Raw genomic sequence first — 23331 nt, forward strand, 5'->3', positions numbered from 1 at the left:
CATTCGTTCTCTGTCATTGACATTGTGACAGGTATTTCCTTCATGCTCTTATATATTGTGTGTCCCCACTCCCGACAGCTGCATCTGAATTCATCCAGGGCCCATTCTGTAACTCAGTGACCATTTCTCTGTTGTTGACACGAGTCGGTTGGCCAGGAGCCCCCGCACAGGTAGAGGGCACACAGAAATCGTCCTGGGAGAGGGAGCCAGGATGACCCAAAAGGAGGCCGCGGGGATGGGGCTGCTGGTTTCGCCCGCTTGGCCTCAGTCCTTTTGTGCCCAGGGCTCAAGCCCAGTGTTTCTGGGAGTAAGCGCGCCCCGCGTGGAGCGGAGACAGGGAGATCGCAGCGCCCGCGGAGGGCACGTGAGCCCCCGGAAGCGGCCGCAGGGCGCAGGCGCGCGGGGCCACCGTTCGCGGCTGCGCCCGGGTGCTGGGTGCCCGCCACCGTTCGCGGCCCGGCCTGGGTGCTGGGTGCCGGCCACCAGCAGGCCAGGCTCCGAGATGGCCTCCCAGCCGCCGTGCGCCCCCTGCTCCCCAGAATGCCTGGACGAGGACGGGAAGACAGTGTCCCAGCTCCGTAGCGTGCAGCTGCCCTCCATCCTCTCTAGCGACCTTGAGCAACTGTTCCATAAACTGCCCGATGTGGCTCTGATCAGGGCCTATGGCCGCTTCAGGCTGTCGACGTTGGAGGCACACCAGGACCCGCTGCTGGCTCCCTTTGACCCCCTGGAGGTCAGCAAGGACTCACCACCACCCCAGGAGCACCCGAAGCCTGAGAAGAAGTTCTGGGGCGACCAGGAAACCCTCTCCAAGGTCAGACTACGGGGGTGGGGGTGAGGAACGCAGACTTGAACCCGGTACGTGGGGAGGTCGCAGTGAGCGGGCTAAGGAGAGCCGTGGGGAGCCACTTGGTTTTGCCAGGGCCCCCCGAGTGAAGCCACTGGGCTGCTGTCTCTGGGAAAACAAGGCTGTCCTGGGGGAGGACAGTGTTTCAAAGTGGGGGATCCTGACCCCACCCAGACTGACTTCTGGCCGAGCCTCCCAAACGTCCCCAGGTGACATCCCCAAGTGCATACTCTAGGGTCAGTGAAGGAGCCCTCTGTACCCATGAAACAGTTTGCTCCAGAAGCAACAGAAAACCTAGAAGAATGAAAAGAAAAACAAAAAAATACAAAACAACCCCCCCCCAAAACCCCTATCAACACTACTTTGTCTTCTCTGTGATACTTGAGAGACATCGCATTAAAACAAAGGCTGGTGGCTGGGAGTAGGAAATAATCTGTGAACGGAGAGAATTCCTGGGGATGATGAAGGATTTCCTAACCAAAATCCTCCACGGAGGCTTTAAAATCAGAGCAGAGAACTGAAACAGAAAATTAGAAAACAAAGTTCATGGGATACTCTGAGACCCAAAGAACAAATGTAAAGGATCGATGACCTTGAGAGAAAAGGTAATGTGTGCCGGAGAGATCCAGAAGAGCCGATCTACACAGAGGAGGTGTTGGAGAGGAAGAGGGAGCAGGGGTAGGAAAGAAAGAGAAGCAAACAGTGACAGTCTCCCTGGGCTGAGGAAGAGGGTGGTGCTCCCTTGGAAAGAGCCAGTCCAGTTCAATGCAAGATTGCAGGCAAATATAGCCCATCTTTAGTGAATGCCTGAGTTGCAAGGGAAGGAGCAAAGACCACAGACGGAAAAGCCTGCGATTAGCCTGAGATGCTTGACTTCCTGGCCAGCCCTCAGAACACCTGGGAGCAGAGCCCACAACGGGGATTGCTGATTGGCTCTGTGATCTCTTCCAGCAAAGTGTGTGTCAGCGCTTTTAGTCATGATATTTATTCTGATTTTTTTTAAGTAAAAATTTTTTTAAAGATTTTATTTATTCATTTGAGACACAGAGATACAGAGAGAGAGAGCATGAGCAGGGGGAGAAGCAGAGGGAGAGGGAGAAGCAGGTTCCCCGCTGAGCCAGGAGCCCAACATGGGGCTCAATCCCAGAACTCTGGGATCATGACCTGAGCCAAAGGCTCAGCAAACTCTTTCATGGGTACGGAGGGCTCCTTCACTGACCCGGGGGTATGCTTAACCATCTGAGCCACCCAGGAGCCCCTGATTTTTTTTAAAGTAAAATTAGAGGAGAGCACAGAAATTTTCAATAGAACATCCCCAAGATTCAAATTCAATAGATTTAAAATGTTCTGCTTTTTTTTTTAATAGGTCTCCCTAGCATAGCAACTTTGTCCCCACTGCCCCATTTCTTCTCTACAGAGGCAAGAAATGTTTCTAGTTTCTTCTGTATCCTTATAGAGATAAATTATGCATTTCCCAGCACATACATGTATATATCCCCCCTTTTTTTACATAAATGGAAGCATACCTTAGACCCCTTATGCACCTAGTTTTAAATTTTTTACTTAGCGTATTTTAGAGATCTTTCCATATCATAAAGAAGCAACTTCCTTGTTCTTTTTTACCAGCAGTATCCCACTGGGTGGCCATCGTCTGGTTACTTTAACCAGCCTCCTGTGGACGCACATTCAGGTGGCGTATGATTTTTTTTGACCTAAAGTTTTTATGACCCATGAAGATGACAGAAGTTGAGAAGGTCTGTAACTTCTCCCAGAGGAAAGTTTCTGACCTAAGAATTCTCTACCTGGCCAAATTGCAGATCCCCAACAAAGGCAACAGAAAGACGTTTTCTTCAGACCTGCAAAAACTCAGAAATGATGCTTCTCTTTGAGCACAAAGTTACTCAGGGGAGCACTCCAGCAAACAGAAAAAAAGAAAAAAAATCTCCCTCTGCCCCCCCCCCCCATGCTCTCTCCCTCACTCACTCTCACTCACTCTATCTCAAATAAATAAATAAATAAAATCTTAAAAAAAATCCAAATGAAGAACTTCAGTAAAACAAAGAGCGGTTTAGAATAAACAGAGGGGACCAATGACTGAAAACAATACACTCTGGTTAACGTGGCTGTGTAGCTCAATGAAAATGTTAACAAATGATCCTTTAAAACGAAGGTGCGGGCGCCTGGCTGGCTCAGTCGTTAAGCGGCTGCCTTTGGCTCTGGTCATGATCCCAGGGTCCTGGGATCGAGTCCCACATTGGGCTCCCCGCTCAGCGGGAAGCCTGCTTCTCCATCTCCCACTCCCCCTGCTTGTGTTCCTGCTCTCACTGTCTCTGTCTTTGTCTCTGTCAAATAAATAAAATCTTAAAAAAAATAAATAAATAAAATGAAGGTGCACAATGCAAAACTAATCATGTTCCAGATGATTTCATCGAAGTCTTTGAGATGGTTTGCTAAAGCACATTCTCAAGAGATAATGTTTCATTCCTGGTGTTTATTTAATGCACACTCACACAAGGATGTGTCACAATATTTAAAAAATAATTGGCTCAAGACCCCCTCCCCCCGCACACCAGTCTCGACCCTGTGGCTTCCGAGCGCATTTAAGATGAAGTCCAGAGATCTGACCATGACTTTCTGGGCCATTTCGCAAATGGCTTATCTCGCTGTTGTCCCCCTCCCCTGTGACCTGCGGACATCCAGCCTGTACTGCCCCCCCCCCCCGGGGAAGGGCGCCCCACGGTCCAGGGTGCATGCGCAGCAGCCTGTTCACTTGTCTCTGGCCCAGAGTTGGCCCTGAGCTGGCCCCGCATGCGGGCTGTCGGACGGCCGCGCCCCACCTCCCCCCGGCGAGGTGGGTAGGAGCCTGTTCAGCCCCCGCCCCGCCCACGCCTACGGGGACTTTCGCTCCCCGCTTGGGGTCTTTGCCCCTCGGTTCCGGCCAGCTCTGCAGTACCTAGGTCAAGGCCTGACGAGTCTATGCATATTTATTGATCAAGGGAAGGAACGCTATATATGTAAAAAAAGAACTGATTTTTTTTGTTGTTTTTACAAAATTTGGACTGTCCTCTATATGACATTTTTGTTAGTGCCTCCAAAGACGACTCTGTGTATTTGGAACGTCTCTCCGCAGCGTCTCGGGGTCCCTTTCCCTAATGAACCGCAAAAGTACTATGCCCAGAAAAAACTCGGAACGGGCGTCCCCAGAAAGGATGATGGGGTTGAGGGATGCGCCACCCCCCCCGCCCCCCGCCCCGTTCCTGCTGGTCTGTTTGGCCATAATTAAGCTCTGTTTTTGCCAGGCGAGAACAAAGACCAAGGAGTTTGGCCTGGAGACCGAGGCAGCTGCAAAATGGGGAGCTGGGGGCGGTTCGGGCACCCACGACAGAGGTGGTAGAGTCCCGGGGAGGCGGCTGGTTCCCCAGGGCTGCTGGATGCCCCGGGGCCCGCCGCCCGCCAGGCTTGCCTACCTCCCCTGGTGGCCGCGACCCCGGGTGAGTCCCTGTCCCACCTCTCCGCGCTTCCAGGAGGCGGAGAATGCCTCCTTCCCCGCATCCCCACACCCCTGCGCTCCCCGCAACCCCGGTCCTCACACCTCCCCTCATCCCTGCACCTACTGCTGAGCCTGCCTCACTCTAGCCGGATCCCCCCATCCAGAGTCCCTGCACCTCCGCACTCCCTGGGGCAGAGCCCCAAACCCTGGTTCCTGTGTCCCGCATGCCCTCGCTTTCTTCACACTCCCACAGCCGGGCATCCCCACATCCCGGACACACACCCCAGCCCGACACACATCCCCTGCATGCCATGGGGGGTGGGCAGTAGACCATTTCAGGCTTGCTCCTTCTATCCCCCTCCCTTTTAAAAATATTGCTTTATTGAGGTGTAATTCACATATCAGACAATTTACCCATATAAAGTGTGGGGTTTAGCGCATTGGCAGAGATCTGCAACCAGCCACACATCACTGTAGAACATTTCATCATCTGGAAAAGAAGCCCCATACTCATTAGCAGTCAGTCCCCATTTCTCCTCAAGCCATCCTCCAACTCTAGCTAACTACTGATTTGGTCTCTGTCCCTATAAAGTTGCTTATTCTAGACCTTTGCTAGAAAGAGAATCAAACAGCATGTGGTCCTTTGTGACTGGCTCCTTTTCCTTAGTATAATGTTTTCGAGGTGCATCCATGTTGCAGGATGTACTAGTACTTCATTTATTTAAAAGTACATATATTGCATATAATAAATACATGTTATATGTATCATAAATAGACTTTGTTCTTTAGAGCAGTTTTTGGTTCACAGCAAAGCTGAGCAGAAGATGGAGAGATTTCTTGTATATCCCCTACCTCCACACATGCATGGCCTTATTATCAACATGCTCCACTAAATTAAATATTTAAAACAATTGATGATCCTACAATGATACCCAAAGTCCACAGTTTCACTCTGCGTGTTGTACATTGTATGGGTTTGGACAAATGTATACTGACATGTACAGTCATTATGTTATCATGCAGAGTAGTTGCATTGTCCTAAAAATCCTCTGTGCTCTGCCCGTTATCTCTCCAAACCTCCCAACCCCTGGTAACCACTGATCTCTTTACTGTCTCTATATAGTTTCCAGAATGTCATCTATCTGGATGCATACAGTATGTGGTCTTTTCAGACTGGCTTCTTTCACTAGTAATTTCATTAGTAATCTGAAATCTACCAATGAATGTACTGAATCTACTAAATCTTTCATTAGTAATGTAAATTTAAGTTTCCTGAATGTTTTTTCATGACTCATGTGTCTTTTCATGGCTTGGTAGCTCATTTATTTTTAGCACTGAATAATATCCCATTATTTGGATGTACCATAGTTTATTTATCCATTCATCTACCGAAGGACATCTTCAGGTTCTTCAAGGTTACTTCCAAGCTCTGGCAATAGTGGATAAAGCTGTAAAAAACATCCGTGTGCAGGTTTTTGTGTGGATATAAGTTTTAAACTCCTCTGGATAAATACCAAGGAGTATGATTGCTGGATTGTATGTTAAGAATATGTTTAGTTTTATAAGACACCGTCAAACTGTCTTCAAAGGTACCTGTACCATTTTGCATCCCCACCAGCAATGAATGAGAGTTCCTGGGATCATGACCTGAACTGAAGGCAGATGCTTAACGACTGAGCCACCCAGGTGCCCCTAAAATAAAATATTTCTAATTCCTCACTCATGTCCATTGTATCATTGGTGTCATTCATTTGTGTGTGTGTGTGTGTGTATATATAATTAACATGATTATATATATATGTACACATAATATATACATAATCATGTTAATTATATAATATATAATATATTGTTGCTATTATAAGAATATATACTATATATAACATGTTATATATAATATGTTGTTGCTATTTTTTACATTGTTGCTATTATTATTTTGAACAAACTATTGTCTGTTAGATCAATTAAGAATAAGAACAAAGTTTTTATTTTACCTTCACCTCTTCCTTCTTTGGTGCTCTCCTTGCTTTGTGTAGATCTGAGTTTCTGACCTATATCATTTTCCTCCTCTCTAAAGAACTTTTAACATTTCTTGCAAGGCAGATCTATTGGTAACAAAATTTTCTCAATTTTTTTTGTCTGAGAAAATATTTGTCCTTCACTTTTTTAAAAAAAGATTTTATTTATTTATTTGACAGAGAGAGACACAGAGAGAGAGAGAGGGAACACAAGCAGGGGGAGTGGGAGAAGCAGACCCCCCACTGAGCAGGGAGCCCGATGCGGGGCTCGATCCCAGGACCCTGGGATCATGACCTGAGCCGAAGGCAGATGCTTAATGACTGAGCAACCCAGGTGCCCCTGTCCTTCACTTTTGAAGGATAATTTTGCAGGATACAAATTTCTAGGTTGGTGGGTTTTTCCCCCTCCTAATACTTTATTTTATTTATTTATTTATTTTTAAATATTTTATTTATTTATTTGAGAGAGAGAGAGAATGAGAGATAGAAAGCACGAGAGGGAAAGAGGGTCAGAGAGAGAAGCAGACTCCCTGCTGAGCAGGAAGTCCGATGTGGGACTCGATCCCGGGACTCCAGGATCATGACCTGAGCTGAAGGCAGTCACTTAACCAACTGAGCTACCCAGGCGCCCCCCCCCAATACTTTAAATATTTCACTATAGTCTCTTCTTATTTGCATGGTTTCTGAGAAGGTGGATGTGATTCTTATCTTTGCTCCTTTATAGGAAAGGCATTATTTTCCTCTAGCTTCTTTTAAGAATGTCCTTTTATCTTTGATTTTCTGGATCTTTAAAATTATGTACCTAGGTGTAGATTTTTTTTTTTCATTTATCCTGTTTGGTGTTCTCTGAGCTTCCTAGATCTGTGGTTTGGCATTTGAAATTAATTTGGGGGGACTTCTCAATCATTATTGTTTCAAATATTTCTCTTCCCTTTTCTCATCTCCTTCTGGTATTTTCATTATGCATATATTACACCATTGTAGTTCTCCCACAGTTCTGGCAAATTCTGTTCCATTTCTTTAGGTCTTTTTTTTCCTGTTTGCTTTTCAGTTTTGGAGGTTTCTATTGATATATTCTCAAGCTCAGAGATTCTTTCCTTAGCCATGTCTAGTCTAATAACACATCAAAGATACTCTTTATCTGTTACAGTGTTTTTGATCTGTAGCATTTCTTTTTAGTTCTTTCTTTGAATTTCCATCTCTACTTACATTGCATACTGTCTACTACATTCATTAGAGCCCTTAGCATATTAACCACTGGTGTTTTAAGTTCCTGGTCTGATAATTCCAACATCCTTGCCATATCTGTGTCTGGTTTTGTTGTTAGGTTTGCGGTTTCTCTTCAAGCTCTGTTTTCTGCCTCTTAGGATTGTACTTTTTTTTTTTTCCTGATAGCCAGACATGACGTACTGGGTAAAAGGAACAGCTGTAAATAAGCTGTAGTAATGTGATGCTAACGTGTAGGGGGCAGAGAAGGTCTATAGTCCTGTGACTAGGTCTCAGTTTTTTAGTGGGCCTCTGCCTCAGGGTGGTGGACTTCACAGGTGCTTTTAAAGTCTGCACCCTCTGCCCCCCATTCTGAGGTTAAGTGGGATTGGAAGGCTAGAGTGGCCATCTGGGTGTTTCCCTCCTCCCACGTGGCAGGCCAGAGCTGGCCAGGGTTGGGTATTTCCTTTCCCCCGGGTCAGTTAGGCTCTGATAAAATCCCATCAGGGTTATGGTCTGGCTAAATAATTTCTCCTGACAGCCGAGCTTGTTAGGTAGAACACAATGCTGCTGTGGAATATTTCAAAGTGATTCTTTTCCACCCCTCTCCCAGCCAGAAGCATGAGGGGATTTTTCTCTGATCTTCACTGTGAGGACCAGGTCCGCTGCTGGAGGTAATGCTAACATGAATGTGAGGGCCCCGCATGGCTGGACCCCCCTGGAGTTTTTAACCCTCAAAATTATCCATGCTGCACCTCCAGCAACTTGTCAGTTATAGGTCAGGTTTCCCGATCCTGGGCCTGGTTCCCATGGAGGTTACTGCTCTTGGATTTCTGCTCTATAATTTGGGATTCTTTGTATTTGCCTGTCTCTCCAGTTTTGGGGGCAGCAGTCTGCTCTGTGACCTCACTTGTCTTATGAATCCAGGAAGAATTGTTGATTTCAGCCCAGAAATGAGAAGTCCTTCATTCCTGTCATATGGCCTAGTCATGTTTCATCATGTGAACATGCCTCATTTTATCTGTTCATTCACCAGTGGATGTATATTCGGATTGTTTCCATTTGTTTGATTATTCTGAATAATACTGCTATGAGCACCCATGCTCTAATTTTTGTGTGGCCATATGTTTTCATTTCTGTTAGGTATACATCTAGGAGTGAAGTTGCTGGATCATATATTTGTATATGTTTTAATTTTTGAGGAATTACTGAATTATATCCCAAAGGGGCTACACCATTTTACATTCCCACCAGGACTTCTGAGTCCTCCACATTCTTGCTAGCAGTTGTTTTTATCTTACTTTTTGATTGTAGATGTCCTAGTGGGTATGAGGTGGTATCTCAATATGGTCTTTTTTTTTTTTTAAGATTTTATTTATTTGAGAGAGAGCTAGCACAAGAGTGGGGGGAGGGGCAGAAGGAGAGGGAGAAGCAGACTCTGCGCTGAGCACAAAGCCTGACATGGGGATTCATCCTAGGAGTCTAAGATCATGACCTGAGCCAAAGTCAGACGCTTAACTGACTGAGCCACCCAGGTGCCCCTCAATTTATATGTGATTTATATTTTCATAATGGCTAATGATGTTGAGCACATTTCCATGCACTTAGAGCTCATTGACATGTCGTCTTTGGAGAAATGCCTATTCAGATGTTTTGCCCATTTTAAAATTGGGCAAATTTTCTATTGTTGAGTTTTGAGCATTCTTTATGTATTCTAGGTAAAAATCTCTCATCTGATATATGATTTCCAAAAGTTTTCGTCCATTGTGTGGGTTGTTTTTTCACCCTCCTGATGGTGACCTCTGAAGAGCAAGTTTTAAATTTTGATAATGCCCATGTTCACATTGTTGCTGCTGCCGCCGCCTGTGCATGTGGTGTCGAAACCACTGCCTAACGTGAGTTCCTGAACACTTACAACTATGTGTTCTTCTAAGAGCCTTGTGGTTTTAGTTCTCACATTGAGATCTTTGATCCATCTTGAGTTAACCTTGGTAGGTGGTGTGAGGCAATGGCCCACCTTCATTCTTTTGCAGGTGGATTTTATTTGTCTCAGCACGATCTGTTGAAAAGACTAATCTCTCCAGTTTTAACTACTTGGCACCCTTGTTAAGGAAGCAAGGGACCTAAAATATGAGGGCTTATTTCTGGATTCTGAATTCTGTTCTATCAATCTCTATGTCTTTTGTTCGGCCAGTAACTACAGTGTCTTGACTACGGTCACTTTTTGTGTGTGGTAAATTTTGAAATTGGGAATTGTGAGTACTCCACCTTTGTTCTTTTTCAGAATTGTTTTGGCTATTTTGTTTTCCTTGAGCATCCATGTAAGTTTTAGGATCAGCTTGTCAATTTTGGAAAGGAAGTCAGCTAGGATCTTGAGGGGATACTGCTGAATCTGTAGATCATCTTGGAATGTATTTTCATCTTAACAATAGTAAGGTAATAGCTAATCCATGAATAGGGCCTGCTTTCCCATGTCTTTGGGTCTTCTAAAGTTTCTTCCAACAATGTTCTGTAATTTTCAGAGTATAAGTTTTACACTTTTTTTTGTTAAATGCATTCCTATTTTGATGCCTTTAATGGAATTTTTTTTTAGTTTTTTTTTCCAGTTTGTTCATTGCAAGTGTATAGAAGCACAATTGATTTTTTGATATTAATCTTGTGTTTTGTAAGCTGTTGAACTCATTCAATCTCTCTCTCTTTTTTTTTTTTCAGATCCCGTTTAAAGTTCTGAGGGGACATGAGGACCTTGTGAGCTCCTGTAACTTCTGTGTGGGTGACACGAAGCTCCTCAGTGGCTCTTATGACTGCACTCTAAAGCTGTGGGTAGGTGGCCTGGTGTAGGTGAGATGAGAACATCCCAGTAGGGGATATAAGCTTGTGCCATATCTTATGGAGAGTTCCCAGATGCTCAAGGATCCCAAAGACTTGGAGAGAATTTTCTGAGCGAAATGCAAGAAGGAGAAGCCAAGTGAGGGTTCAACCCTAGCGTCAAGCCCCTGGAGAGAAATGAGTTTAGTGTGGCTGCTGGTGGCCTGTTGATTTGGAAAACAGTAGGAGCGGGGGATGGGGACAACTGGCAGAGCCCCCCACCTACTGTTGGACAGTTCCCGCTGTACCTAGGGCTTACCTGGGATCTCTGAGCTGTGGCCTCTCTTTGGGTCTCCTTCTCATTTGGGAACTTCACTTCCATCCACAGAGATGGTATGGCCAGTCCTAGGTGGTCACAGAGGATAGAAAAGTGGCCAGGCCTGGGACCTGTCCATGAGGGGTGGTTTGGAGGGGCAGGCTTGAGCATGGCTAAGTGCCCCAAGGTGCAGGAAACAGGGGCACAAGGAACAGGGGTGTGTGATGGTCAGATGAGGTTGCAGAGACGTGGCCACCGAGAACTCTTCCAAAGCCTCTGGGCATAGCCAGCAGATGGGGGCCTTGCTGATCAGTCAGGAGGGGGTAATGAGGGAGCGGGGATGGGGGATGTCAATGGTCATCAGGGCCCAGGCCACAGATGACTGGGTGGCTGGGGCTTGGGCCCATGGGGGACAACAGTCCATTCTGAGTTTTGCCATCTCCTCTGGCTTCAGGGGCAGGAGGGGATAGAAAGGCATCTGGGCTGGTTCCTGGGTTCCGGTTTGGGTAATCAGGTGAAGGATAGCTCCTCACCCTCCAGATGACCACAAGGTCATCTTCTGTGTCATCAGTGGGTACCAAGGCCTGGCAGACTAGGCAGGAAGGTTTGCGGATGGTCCAAGTGGTTCAGGTGTATGACTCTGGGTGGTCACATGACCTCCTGGGCCTCCCTGAAGCTCTCCAGGTCCAGCTGCATACTGGGGCTACCCTGGGGCCTGCCTGGATGCCCAACAGCCATCCGTTCCCCACCTCTGCTGTGGCTCATGAGCTCCTGCTGGGAAAACTTGTGGTTCTTCTGAGAGCCTTAAACCCTTTCCCAGCCCTCTGGGGAGACTGAGGAGCCAGGGGCGAGGGGGCTCTATGGGTTGTCATCACCCCGGGGAGGGGGAGGGGGAAGGCAGCTTTCCAAGTGTGCTCCCTGCTTGGCCAGCTCAGATCTTCCCCACATTCTTCCCACCTTTTGAACCAGTGGAGGGACTCACGGGGTTTCTGTCTGTTTGGGCCAAAAGGCTCTTGTCTCTAAAAGGGGAAATCCACCTGTTTTATCTTGTCATCCCAAGATTAGAGACCATCCACTGAGATGTCCGTGGTTCTCCACAGTGGTCTGGCTGCCTAGTCCACACCACTGTTTCCAGGATGCAGTCACTTCCGCCTGTCCAAGTGTCCCGACACCAGCCTCGCTCACGGCCTTGCCTGCCTCTGCCAATTTCTCCAGGTCCCTCCCAGCGCCACCCCCATCCCCCAGCCCCCGCCAGAGTCGCCAGTTGTCTGCCTTGGCTGGCCCCATTGAAACCTCCTCCGAGAAGTTCTCCTTCCTGCTCCTGGTTCTCTTTTCCCCACCTTTGCCCTTTGGCGGGCTTCTCCCTCGGCTCTCCCTGCCCCAGTGTAGCTATCATTCCTAAGCGCTCCCTGGGCAGATGACCCAGCCATTGCCCGGCACACTGCCTTCTGCTGTCAAGGTATCTCGGCCAAAATGTCCCCTTGCTTCTTCCTCGTCTTCCCACTCCTGTCACCTCGCATCTCCTCTCCCTCCTCTTGGGCCCCACCCAGAACCCAAGCATCTCATTTAATCTTTTGGAAGCTCCCTTCACCCTCACTGTGGACCATTGTGAATAATTTGCAAAGTCCATACATGTATGAAGAAGTTGAGGAAAATCTCTCTTTTTTTTTTTTTTTAAAGATTTTTATTTATTTGACAGAGAGAAACACAGCGAGAGCAGGAACACAAGCAGGGGGAGTGAGAGAGGGAGAAGCAGGCTTCCCGCGGAGCAGGGAGCCCGATGCGGGGCTCGATCCTAGGACCCCGGGATCATGACCTGAGCCGAAGGCAGACGCTTAATGCCTGAGCCACCCAGGCGCCTTTTTTTTTTTTAAGAGAGAGAGAGAGGGGAGATGGAGGGGCAGAGGGAGAGAGAGAATCTCAAGCCGACTCTGTGCTGGGTGCAGAGCCCAAAGTGGGGCTTGATCTCACAACTGTGAGATCATGACCTGAGCCGAAACCAAGGGTCAGACGCTTAACCGACTGAGCCACCCAGGGACCCTGGGGAGAAATCATTCTTAATCCCGTACCCAACATCCCTCTAATACATTGGCATGCCTCTTTCCAGTTATTAAGAAATAGCAACTTTGGTGGTTTTCCTCACGGCACAGAGAAGAAACAAGAGCCATTACCTCACAACCCTGGAGTTAACTGCTGTGAAAATGTTGGAGGGGTGACTGGGTGGCTCAGTCGTTAAGCGTCTGCCTTCGGCTCAGGTCATGATCCCAGGGTTCCGGGATGGAGCCCCGCTTCGGGCTCCCTGTTCAGCAGGAAGTCTGCCTCTCCCTCTCTCACTGCCCCCTGCTTGTGTTCCCTCTTTTGTTGTGTCTCTTTAAAAAAAAAATGTTGGGATATAAGTTCATTTTTTTCTTGTTCGCACACGTATACCCATGTTTACTAAATTGAGACCATAAAGAAACACTGTTTATATAACCGCAATAAACTTGGGCTGTGGGTATTGTCACATTTCCCTATTTTCCCAACTATTTAGTGGAGCCCCTCTTTTCCTCCCCTTCACTTAAAATATGACCAGTACCCCTGCCTTGAATTATCTGAGTCAGTTATCTGAGTCCACAGAGGGGTTCCTGCCTCCAAATGTCAGGTGAAAAGGAAGCTGTCTTTCGCTTATTTATTTCAAGAAACAGTCAGTACAAAACAGAGACATTTCCACTGCCTTTGGATTTCACTAACAAAATCTGGCTTGTTTGCCATCTACTTCTTGTGGAAGGATTCTCTTCACAAGCAGTGCACCTGTTCCAAAAGGGTTCTCTGTCTACTGGTGCCGTTCCTCTTACTGGCCAGCAGGTGTCACTATTGAGTGCTGAAGCTGCACATGGACCCCCTGCTGCTGGTCCATTTCACGGCTGACCTTAGCCTGCCCGGGGGTGGGCTGCACAGACCGCAGTCCCAGGCCCCACAGTGATCGTTTTCTTAGTTCCATGTTTGTGCTAGAGCCACGCCCCAGCCAGGGAAGCTGGATCGCAGGCAGGCCGCCTGGACCCGTTCTTCTCTCCCAGCCAGTAGACTTGTGAATCCAGGCTTGCAGCTTGGATGTGTTCTGTCCTGGTGAGTTCCTCCTTGGATTCCCGCTGTCTCTTCCTACCTCTGATTAGGGCCTGCTGGGTTCCCCCAACACGACCCCACTGTTTCAAGTCCTAATGGAGTGGGGGTTGAGGGCCTGGGTCTGTGTAGAAAAGGGTTCATATAGCAGGTGTGAGACTGCCGTGGAGGGTGGCCTTGGCGGGCATCTGGGAGCTGGACTGGCCCATGGTGTCCTGCAATCTGCTAAGTGATAAGGAGGGCTCAGTGTACCCAGACTGTTGGTGTAAGCCATGTGGTTCATGCTGGGCATCTGCTTTCCTTCTGGGAGTCTGGATTTTGGTGTGTGCTAGGGAATTCCCTCAAAAACCCTGGGCTCCAAGGCTCAGGCACATCTCCCCAGTAGATGACACATCACACATGTTATCACAACTGGTTGCTGGAGGAATTAGGCATGTCCGTGTGACCCACTGGAGAGACTCTTGGAAGCTTGTGCCTCGTCTCCTCTGGACTCCACCCCAGGTTCCTTCCCCTTTGCTGATTTTGCTTTGTGTCCTTTGCTGTAATAAATCTTAGCTGAGAGTCTGACTATCTGCAGGGTCCTGTGGGGGTCCTGGAGAATCACCGAGCCTGGGGTAGCCTTGGGGACCCCTGACAGAGGGTTCTTTGTCCCCCAACAAAACTTGGACTCTTTCTTTCTTTCTTTCTCTCTTTCTTTAAGATTTTAGTTATTTGTCAGAGAAAGAGAGAGTGAGAGCGAGCACAAACGAGGAGTGGCAGGCGGGGGGAGAAGCAGACTTAGCAGGGAGCCCGATGCGGGGCTCGATCCCAGGACCCTGGGATCATGACCTGAGCTGAAGGCAGACGCTTAACCGACTGAGCCACCCAGGCGCCCCTTGACTTGGGCTCTTAATACAAAATGGGCTCTGCCCATCAGGAAGTACTGTCCCAGGCCTGCCCCGGGCAGGCCAGAAGCCTCCATGCTCCGCATTTTCACCCAGCAACCCAAGCCCTTTCTCGGAATTCATTGTCTTACCAGTAACCTGTTTTTCAAGGGGACTTTCTACCGCAGCTTATCCTGAAAAGCTCTGGGCACATTTCTAACTGAGAATATTTCACCTCTGCCACAATGGGCACTTTTCACTTTGGCACCCTGTTTTCTTCTCTTCATGTTCTCGAGCTATTGCCGGGCTTCGATCTCATTGTTGTCTTTAGTCATCAGCCGCCCGCGTGCTAACAGTGGCTGGCGCCCCACGTTTGGCCTGCTGGGATCTGTTTTAACTGCTCCCCTGAGGTGACCCGTGCCAGCGTGCCTGCCATCCCCTCTAACACCTGATGGACCTTTCTCCGCACAAGCCTTGGACTTGGGTGGACAAGGGTGGCTCTGACTGTTAGGAGGGACCCCTCGGAGTCACATGGCCGGGTCAAAGGGCGTGAACTCTTTCAACAAGTTCTTGAAAGGTCTTGTGAGATTCTGCCAAGCCCCTTTGGCCGGTAGAGATGGAGTAATTGTCTGCAGCCCTGTGCCCCCGGGGTGCCTGTGCAGGGGAGGGGGCGTTCTCCAGGGACGCCGTGGGGGGCAGGGCGCCCTCGCTGCTCTGGGGAGAGGCAGCGGGGTGAGGGGCGGCGTGGGACCCAGGGGTTGTCACACTTCGCTGCTGTGGTTAAGCTCAGCACGCGACTTCCGTCCGCGGCTGGGTGACCTTGCTCTCCTCTCTCTCCTGTTGATTTGAGGATGCTGTGGATGGCTCAGTCATTCGGGATTTTGAGGAGAGGCCCAAAGCTCCTGTTCTAGAGTGCAGCGTGACGGCTGACAGCAGAAGGTGACCTTTCCCTCGTCCGGCGCTGGGCGGGAGGAGCGAGGGGGCAGGCCAGCGAGCAGCATGCCAGGGACACTTCTCTTCTCCCGCCTCTGTCCCCACGGTTCCCATGTTTTGCTGGGAGAGTCAAGGGGATGTGGAACTCTTGGAAAATGTAAAGCGCGGACAAGACCACACGTATGGTGGCTCAGACAAAGCCAGTCTGCATTTCCTTCATGGAGATGCTTTTCCGTGGTCACACCCGTGGCCCCGCTGAAGCCGCAAGGGGCCACGGCGACTGAGGCCCAGGTGGCATCTCACAGGGGGAAACGGAAGTCCAGGACATGAGATAGGCCTTTAAAACACAAGGGGCTTTGCTTTTTTTTTTTTTTTTAAGATTTTATTTATTTATTTGGCGTCCCAAGGACAACTTTTTCTTTTCTTTTTTTTTGGTAAGACTTTATTTTTTTATTTGACACAGAGAGAGAGACAGCGAGAGAGGGAACACAAGCAGGGGCAGTGGGAGAGGGAGAAGCAGGCTTCCCGCTGAGCAGGGAGCCCGATGCGGGGCTCGATCCCAGGACCCTGGGACCATGACCCGAGCAGAAGGCAGACGCTTAATTGACTGAGCCACCCAGGAGTCCCAAGAGGCTTTGCTTTAAAACAGATTTGCTTGTGCCCTGAGCAGCAGCTACAAAGCTCGTAAAAACTCAAGTGGGAATTTATCCTCCATGGGGGACACGGATTGCCCTGGAAACACGCAGCGGGAGAGAGGTACATGTATATTAGTACGGACAAAGGTACATTTATATTATTTTACTAAATGTACAAGAAAACGTTTCAGAAAAAAGTGAGCTGTCAAAGTGTTCCTGTAAAAAGACGGCCACGTGAGCAGAGAAGGAAAGGGTTGGTCCGCGTGAGTGGTAGGTAGCCCCTCAGAAGAAGACTGTCATTCGCAGAAGAGAAGAAACAGTCTCTTTAATGTCCTGAGGATGGAAGAACATATGTGGGTGGCTGAGGGACTCAGGAAGAGCACGCAGTGGCGCCTCGGCATGAGGTTCCGTCCGTTTCCAGGGAGGCTCATGGAGGGGGCTCAGGGAGCATCCTTAGAAAGATTCGGGGATTACTTTGCAGTCTTGGTCCTAAGTTATAGACATTTTCTGTGAAGAATTTTCTATGTTGTTTGTTTTTTCATAGAACCCATAGCCATAACGGTCTGGGTCATTTTCTTGGCAGAATTATCACAGCGTCCTATGACAAAGCGGTGAGGGCTTGGGACCTTGAGACAGGCAAGCTCCTGGTGAGTGTGGCCTGCCCACTGCATGGCAACACAGGCTCTTGACTGGGCTTGGTGGGGGCAGGGAGAGGGGGGCCTCAGGCGGGGGCTGGGGTGGGAAGGGAAACCAGTCTTTCAGAAAAGGAGAATTTTCTCAGGGACACCAGGTGCTGGAGGGGGATGCATCAGGGAAGGAAACTTCTTGAGGCAGGCAGAGGAGGGCTTTTGCTGGAAGGATGGGAAGGGTTTGGGTACACAAGCAGGGGGAGTGGGGGAGAAAGGGGCGTGGCATTCCAGGCTGAGGGAAATACACAGGCAAAGAGACTCTCCCCTGTGGGGGTGTTGGGACTTGATGGGGTAGCAAGTAGAGCTGAGGCCATGGGACAAAGACCACGTGGTGAAAGAATGAGTGTTCTGGGGATGGTCTTCTCCCAAGCTTGGAGGGGCCACCATCTATCCATCCAAACCAGCCTGAGACTCCCTCCCTCTCTGCCCCATGCCCTGGCAGCCCCGGCCCTGCCAAGGGGGGCTCCCCGGGGAGCTCCTCATCGCCTCCCCTTTGCTCCTCTTTTCTTCTTAGTGCAAAGATCAATGTATAGTCACCATAAACACCCCAAAGATTATAGTTAATATGTTGGCATCTCTTTTCCTATGTCTGCACACATTTCCAGATGAACACAGGTGAGTATGTTCTGTTAACGACGTGGCATCATTCTGTGCATACTTTCTGGATCTTGACTTTTTTTTTTTTCACTCAAAAATAAATAGTGGGTAAGTACACATCAACGTCATTCCTTTTTCATGGACACATGGATTCCATGGGATAGATAAGTCAGGCTCTATTGCACTATTCCCTGCTATAGGACATTAGGGCTGTTTTTACTTTTCTCTATCATAAGCGATGCTATGATGAGGAAACTTTGTGTGTAAATTTTTATACACACGATGCAATATTTTTAAGGACATAGAGCTGGATTTTATTGCTATAAATAGAGCTGGATTTTATTGCTATAAATAGAGCTGGATTTTATTGCTAATTTGGTATAGAAACATGGCCTTTTAAAAATTATCCTCTGGACATCTGTGCCAACTCCTCTCTGATGCCCTGGAAGGGTGCTCCCTATCTTACCGGCCAGATAGCATGATTTTTAAAAAATTTTAGCCCACTTTGGTCAGTGGAAAAATGAGATTAGCATTGATTGCTCCTGACTTTGAGCATTTATTCCAAATGTTTGTTTCTTCTCTTGTACATTTCCTGCTCTTGTCTCCAGCCAGTTTTTCTATTTGAGATGCTTTTCTTTTTCTTCTTTAAACATCTTTTTAGTGCTTTGATTTATTTTTGTTGCCCCAGCGATCCACGCCCCTTGCCAACTAGAAAGCTGAATTAGTTATCCACCACTGTTGGGCAAATTAGCCCGAAACTTAACAGCTTGAAACAACAAACGCTTATTATCTACCACTTTCTGACAGAAATCTAGGAGCAGCTTAGCTGGGTGGTTCTGGTTCAGGTTTCTTACGAGGTCACTGTTCAGATGTCCCCTGGGGTACAGTCATCTGAAGGTTCAACTGGGGCTAAAGACTCCCCTTCCAAGATGGCGCACTCAGATGGCTTTGGTCAGGAGCCCTCAGTTGCTCTCCGCCATAGGGCTGCTTGAGTGTCCTCAAGATGTGGGAATTTGCTCCCTCAGAGTAAGTGATCCAAGAGAGAGCAAGGAGGAAGCCACAGTTTCTTTTATGACTTGGTCACACACTGTCACTTCTGCCATATTCTATTCATTAGAAGTGAGTCACCAAGTCCAGCCCATGCTCAAGGGGTGGGGAACTAGGCTCTACCTTTTGGAAGGTGGAATGGCGAAGAATTTGTGGGCATACTTTAAAACTGTCATAGTGGCAATACCATAATTTGTAAGATACAGAGAGACCATCCTTTCCTAGAATGTTGAGCGGCTCATTGTCCCCTTCTTGAGGTTTGGTGCCTGTCTCTCCCGGGAGAGTGTGGGCGGCCTGAGGGGCTGGGCTGGGGTGTCTTGTCCATGGTGCGAGGCCCAGGGCAGACACCTAATAAACACTCGTTTACCCAACTGAGTAGGAGGAAACTTGGCCATTACGAGAACCTTGTGACCAGTTCCACTAGATGCTCTACCTGTCCTTGTCCATCTCTCCTGCACACAGATTCATTAATTACATTTATTAATTTAATTAATTAATTAAACCAACCGCAGTTTAAAATTCAGTTCCTTATTTGCACTAGCCATTGCAAATACTCAATGGCCCCATGTGGCCCAGAGACTAATCAACGTATCGGATGGTGCATAGATGGAACATTTCTGTCATCACAGAAAGTTCTACCGGACCACGGGGCTAGAGAGAAAACCACCTTTTGATTGTTGCCCTATTCAGTGGAAGATCAATCACGAAACCTTCATAGCCTCCTGTAAGGTTTCTCCTGATGGCAAATATGTGGTCTCGGCCTTGGATGTGGACCGCGCGATCTGTATAACAGATGCAGAAAATGCCACCACCGTGTCGCACATCAAAAGTGAGTTTGCAGGGGCTCCCTGCTCTGTTCTGTCTGCCATGGTAACAGCCACTTGTCACTTGACCAACAGTGACTTTTGATGGCCTTATTTGGTGAGGCTATAATGAGCCACATCATTAGCGACGGGACACTCACTGATAAAACACCAGTGGCTAAGACCTTGCCTGATTCTCATCAGTTAAGGCTAATCACGGGATTAGCCCTGTGCTTGTCATAAATGAAACAGTGTTCTGGTCCAGCGTTACGTGGACAGGTAAAGCCCAACCCTTTATCGAGTGGAGGCTCGGCCTTCATAACATTTTTATCTGTATTTTTAAAATATAAAGATAATAAACATCAGATGTCAATTTCCTGGTTGTGATACGGTACAACAGTTATACAAGCTGTTTCTTTTGGAGGAAACTGGGTGACGGGCATACAGGATCTCTCTGTCTTACTCCTTACAACTGCATGCAACTTGACGGTTATCTCAAAATAAAACATTAAAAAAATATGTAATCATCGTAAAAAATGTGGTAAGTACATAAAGTTGAAAAGTGAAAGGCTGCTGTATGTGTCCTGTCTCCTTCGCTGGGGTGTCTATTATTAACAATACATTGCTGGGTGGCCTTCCTGACCTCGGTGAGTGTGCGCATGCGTGTGTGTTTGCACACTCCATGCCTACTTCCCATGTGTACCTCGTGTTTCTGTTTCTGAGCACGGACCTGGGACATGGGCGCTGCCCCCTGGCTGCACCTCCCTTTCCTGTGTCCGTTCATCCTCTACCTGTCCTCAGCCTCCAGCCTCTAGCTGCACACCATGCTTCTCCACGCTCTGTCCCACCTTCAGGCCTTTGCATCTGCTACTCATTCTGCTGGGAGCCCTCTTCTTATTCTGGTTCCCCTGCTAACTTTCAAGGTCCCTCCTCGACCTCTCAGGGCTGGGCCAGGAGCCGTGACCTACCGCACACCCCTCTCGTGGCCCCCACGACGTGCTATGGGCTGTTGCTTGCACAAGGGCGTCTCCCCATCAGACTGGGAGCTCTGTGGGTACAGGGAGCTGTTCGGCCATGCCTCTCATTCTAAGCCTGGCACATGGTCAGCACCCAGGAGATGTTTGTGCAAGTGTAGAGTCTCTTGTGAAACTGGTATCGTGTTTCTGTAACATGGTTGCTGCCCAGGGGGAGGCCCATGGAATGCCAGGTAATGAGTTCCTTTTCGTGTGCCTCAGATCATCACAACCGGTCCCTCACAGCGTGCTGCTTTGACCCCGACAGCCAGAAGGTGGCTTCCGTCTCGCTGGACAAAAGCATCAAGATCTGGGATATTACATCCCAGGCCACGCTGCTCACCATCACCAAGTGAGGAGGGGCCCCCTCCTGCAGCAGGGAGGTGGGCCCAGGTCCCTGTTCATGCGCTCCTGGATTCGGCCTGCACACGGTCGGCTTGCGATAGGGTGTCCACATGGGGCATCTCTAGCTTGGTCACAGGTGCTCAGAGGAAGCTGGAGATGGAGAAAGGGAAGGAGGGAGCCAGGTGGGGGGAACACCACTAGCTGTGGCTAGTGGGCAGGGACAGGGCTCAGGTGCACTTGTTTTCACTTGAGCCAACCCTGGAAAACATTGTGCAGAGCTCCCCCATCTCCCTCCCAAATGTGAATTTCCAGTGTCTCCTGTAAAAGGGGAAGATCTGATCGTCCAGGGCATGCAAGGGTTCCCTGGCAGGTGGCCCCCACTGGGTTGGGGGGGCAGGCCTCTCCAGCAGGCCCTGGAGTCAGGATCCCAGAATGTGTATATGCCCCGTCACCCTGCCCACTGCGCTCAGTGATGAGCCCTGCTGGCCTGGGACAGGCTGTCCCTTGGGGATCTGGCCTGGAGTTAAGAGTGTGCAGGTTCGTATCCTGTGTGACGTTGGGCTTTAGATTCCTCACCTGCAAACTGAGCAGAGGCGAGGTCTGAGCAAGACAGCACACGCCATCCTCAGCACGGGCCACATGGTGCATGCTCAGCACGTGCTGTTACCGAGAGGGACTCTCAGCGTTGGGGGTGCTGTGGGCCACTTCCCTAGGGCAGGGAGGGGTGCGGGCAGTGGAGGGAGCCGCAGTTCCTGCTGTGGGTGTCACAGCCCACTGTGTTCTGTTTTCCCCATGGGGGTGGAAAGAGAAATAAGCAAAATGTTTATTGGTATTTTTGATCAACCTAAAATGTATGATTTTTTTTTTTGAAATGTAGCTTTTAGCAAGAAAAGATAAAGGCAAAGATTCTCAGTGCCACACGACAGGGATGGCTTCGGGGCATGCAACCTCTGAAGTTACACAGGGTCTCCCACACAGAGCGCCCCACGCTTGATTTCATGCTCTGCTGTCAATGTCCTTAAATTCTTAGTTTTTGAACAAGGGGCCTTGCATGTTTTTATTTCCAAAATATGTAAATTACTTTTTGAAAATGTAAAACATGCAATACAGTACAAAATTAAAAAGGAACAAAAGAATATCTAATGAAAAATAGCTCTTACCTGTCTCGAGGTCATTCACTTTCCCCTTTCCCTCCTTCCTGTCTACAGTTCCGTGGTTCGGGGGATATCACATTACTTTTTAAATTGCGGGGTAAAACTATATATAACGTAGAATTTTCCTTTTAACCATTTTTAAAGAGATGTATTTATTTTAAAGATATTTATTTATTTATTTATTTATTTATTTATTTATTTATTTGACAGAGAGAGGCACAGCGAGAGAGGGAACACAAGCAGAGGGAGTGTGAGAGGGAGAAGCAGGCTTCCCGCGGAGCAGGGAGCCCGATGCGGGGCTCGATCCCAGGACCCTGGGATCATGACCTGAGCTGAAGGCAGACGCTTAATGACTGAGCCACCCAGGCGCCCCGAGATGTATTTATTTTAGAGAGAGAAAGCATAGCAGTGAGGGGCAGAGGGAGAGGGGGAGAGAGAGGAGGGGGGAGGGGCAGAGGGAAAGGAAAGAGAGAAATCTCAAGCAGGCTCCATGCCCAGTGTGAGCCCCAAGCAGGACTCGATCTCACAACACTGACATCATGACCTGAGCCGAAATCAAGAGTTGGACGCTTCACTGACTCAGCCACCCAGGTGCCCCTCCCCTTCCTTCCTTAAGGATATTTTTGCCAGATATAAAAATCGGGGTTGACTGGTTTTTTTCTTTCATTATTTGAAAATCTGTCCTGTCATTTTCTTCTCATCTTCATGGTCTCTGATGAAGAATCCACTGCCATTCAAATTGTTCTTCCCCTGTAGGTAAGGGGCCATTTCTCTCTTGCTGCTTCCAAGACTTTTTTCTTTGTCTTAAGTTTTCATAAGTTTAATTATGTATTTATTTAATTTCGTTTTTTCTAGGTAATCTCTAACCCCAGTATGGGGCTTGAACTCATGACATAAAGATCAGGTATTGCATTTGAAGTTCAATTATGATGTGTCAGGGGGTAGATTTCTTTGGGTTTATCCTACTTTAGTTTCATTTAGCTTTTTGAATCTGTAGGTTTATGTCTTTTGTCAAATTTGGTAAAATTTCAGATATAATCTCTTTGATTACTTTTTCAGTGCTACCTCTTTTCCCTCTGGGACTCTGATGACACAAATTTTAGATCTTTTGTTATAGTCCCACAGGTCTCTCAGGCTGTTTTTTTCTTCCAGCCTATTTTTTGGACTGTTTAATTTATATTGTCTGTCTCCATATTCACTGATTCTCTTCTCTGTCCTTTTCATTGAATTTTTAATTTTGGATATCCTATTTTTCAGTTCTAAAGTTTCCATGTGGCTCTTTGTCACATCTTCGATTTCTTGGCAGAGGCTTTCTATCTTTTCATTTGCTTCAAGCATGATTATAATTGTCCATAGAAGCATTTTTATGGTTGCTGCTTAAAAATCCTTATCAGATAATTCTCTCTGTGTCATCTCAGTGTTGGGCATCTGTTGATTACTTTCTCATTCACAATGAGATATTCCTGGC

At 48.0% G+C, this 23331-nt stretch overlaps 1 protein-coding gene across 3 annotated transcripts in view; it reads left to right on the forward strand.

Moving 5' to 3' along the window:
• The first annotated feature begins 446 nt into the window (after window positions 1–446).
• Window positions 447–23331, forward strand: part of WDR88 (WD repeat domain 88) — a 43156-nt gene continuing 20271 nt past the window's right edge. For 2 of the 3 annotated variants that reach the window (XM_027620288.2, XM_027620291.2), the window contains exons 1-6: window positions 447–814; window positions 10274–10384; window positions 15498–15586; window positions 16760–16862; window positions 19239–19377; window positions 20587–20716. In XM_027620288.2, coding sequence (XP_027476089.1) covers window positions 503–814; window positions 10274–10384; window positions 15498–15586; window positions 16760–16862; window positions 19239–19377; window positions 20587–20716 — 884 coding nt within the window. In that variant the 5' untranslated portion in view covers window positions 447–502. The remainder of the gene's footprint in view (window positions 815–10273; window positions 10385–15497; window positions 15587–16759; window positions 16863–19238; window positions 19378–20586; window positions 20717–23331) is intronic. The other variant, XM_027620290.2, reaches the window with a different exon arrangement.

Source organism: Zalophus californianus, chromosome 17, assembly GCF_009762305.2.
Source record: "Zalophus californianus isolate mZalCal1 chromosome 17, mZalCal1.pri.v2, whole genome shotgun sequence".
Lineage (NCBI taxonomy): Eukaryota > Metazoa > Chordata > Mammalia > Carnivora > Otariidae > Zalophus > Zalophus californianus.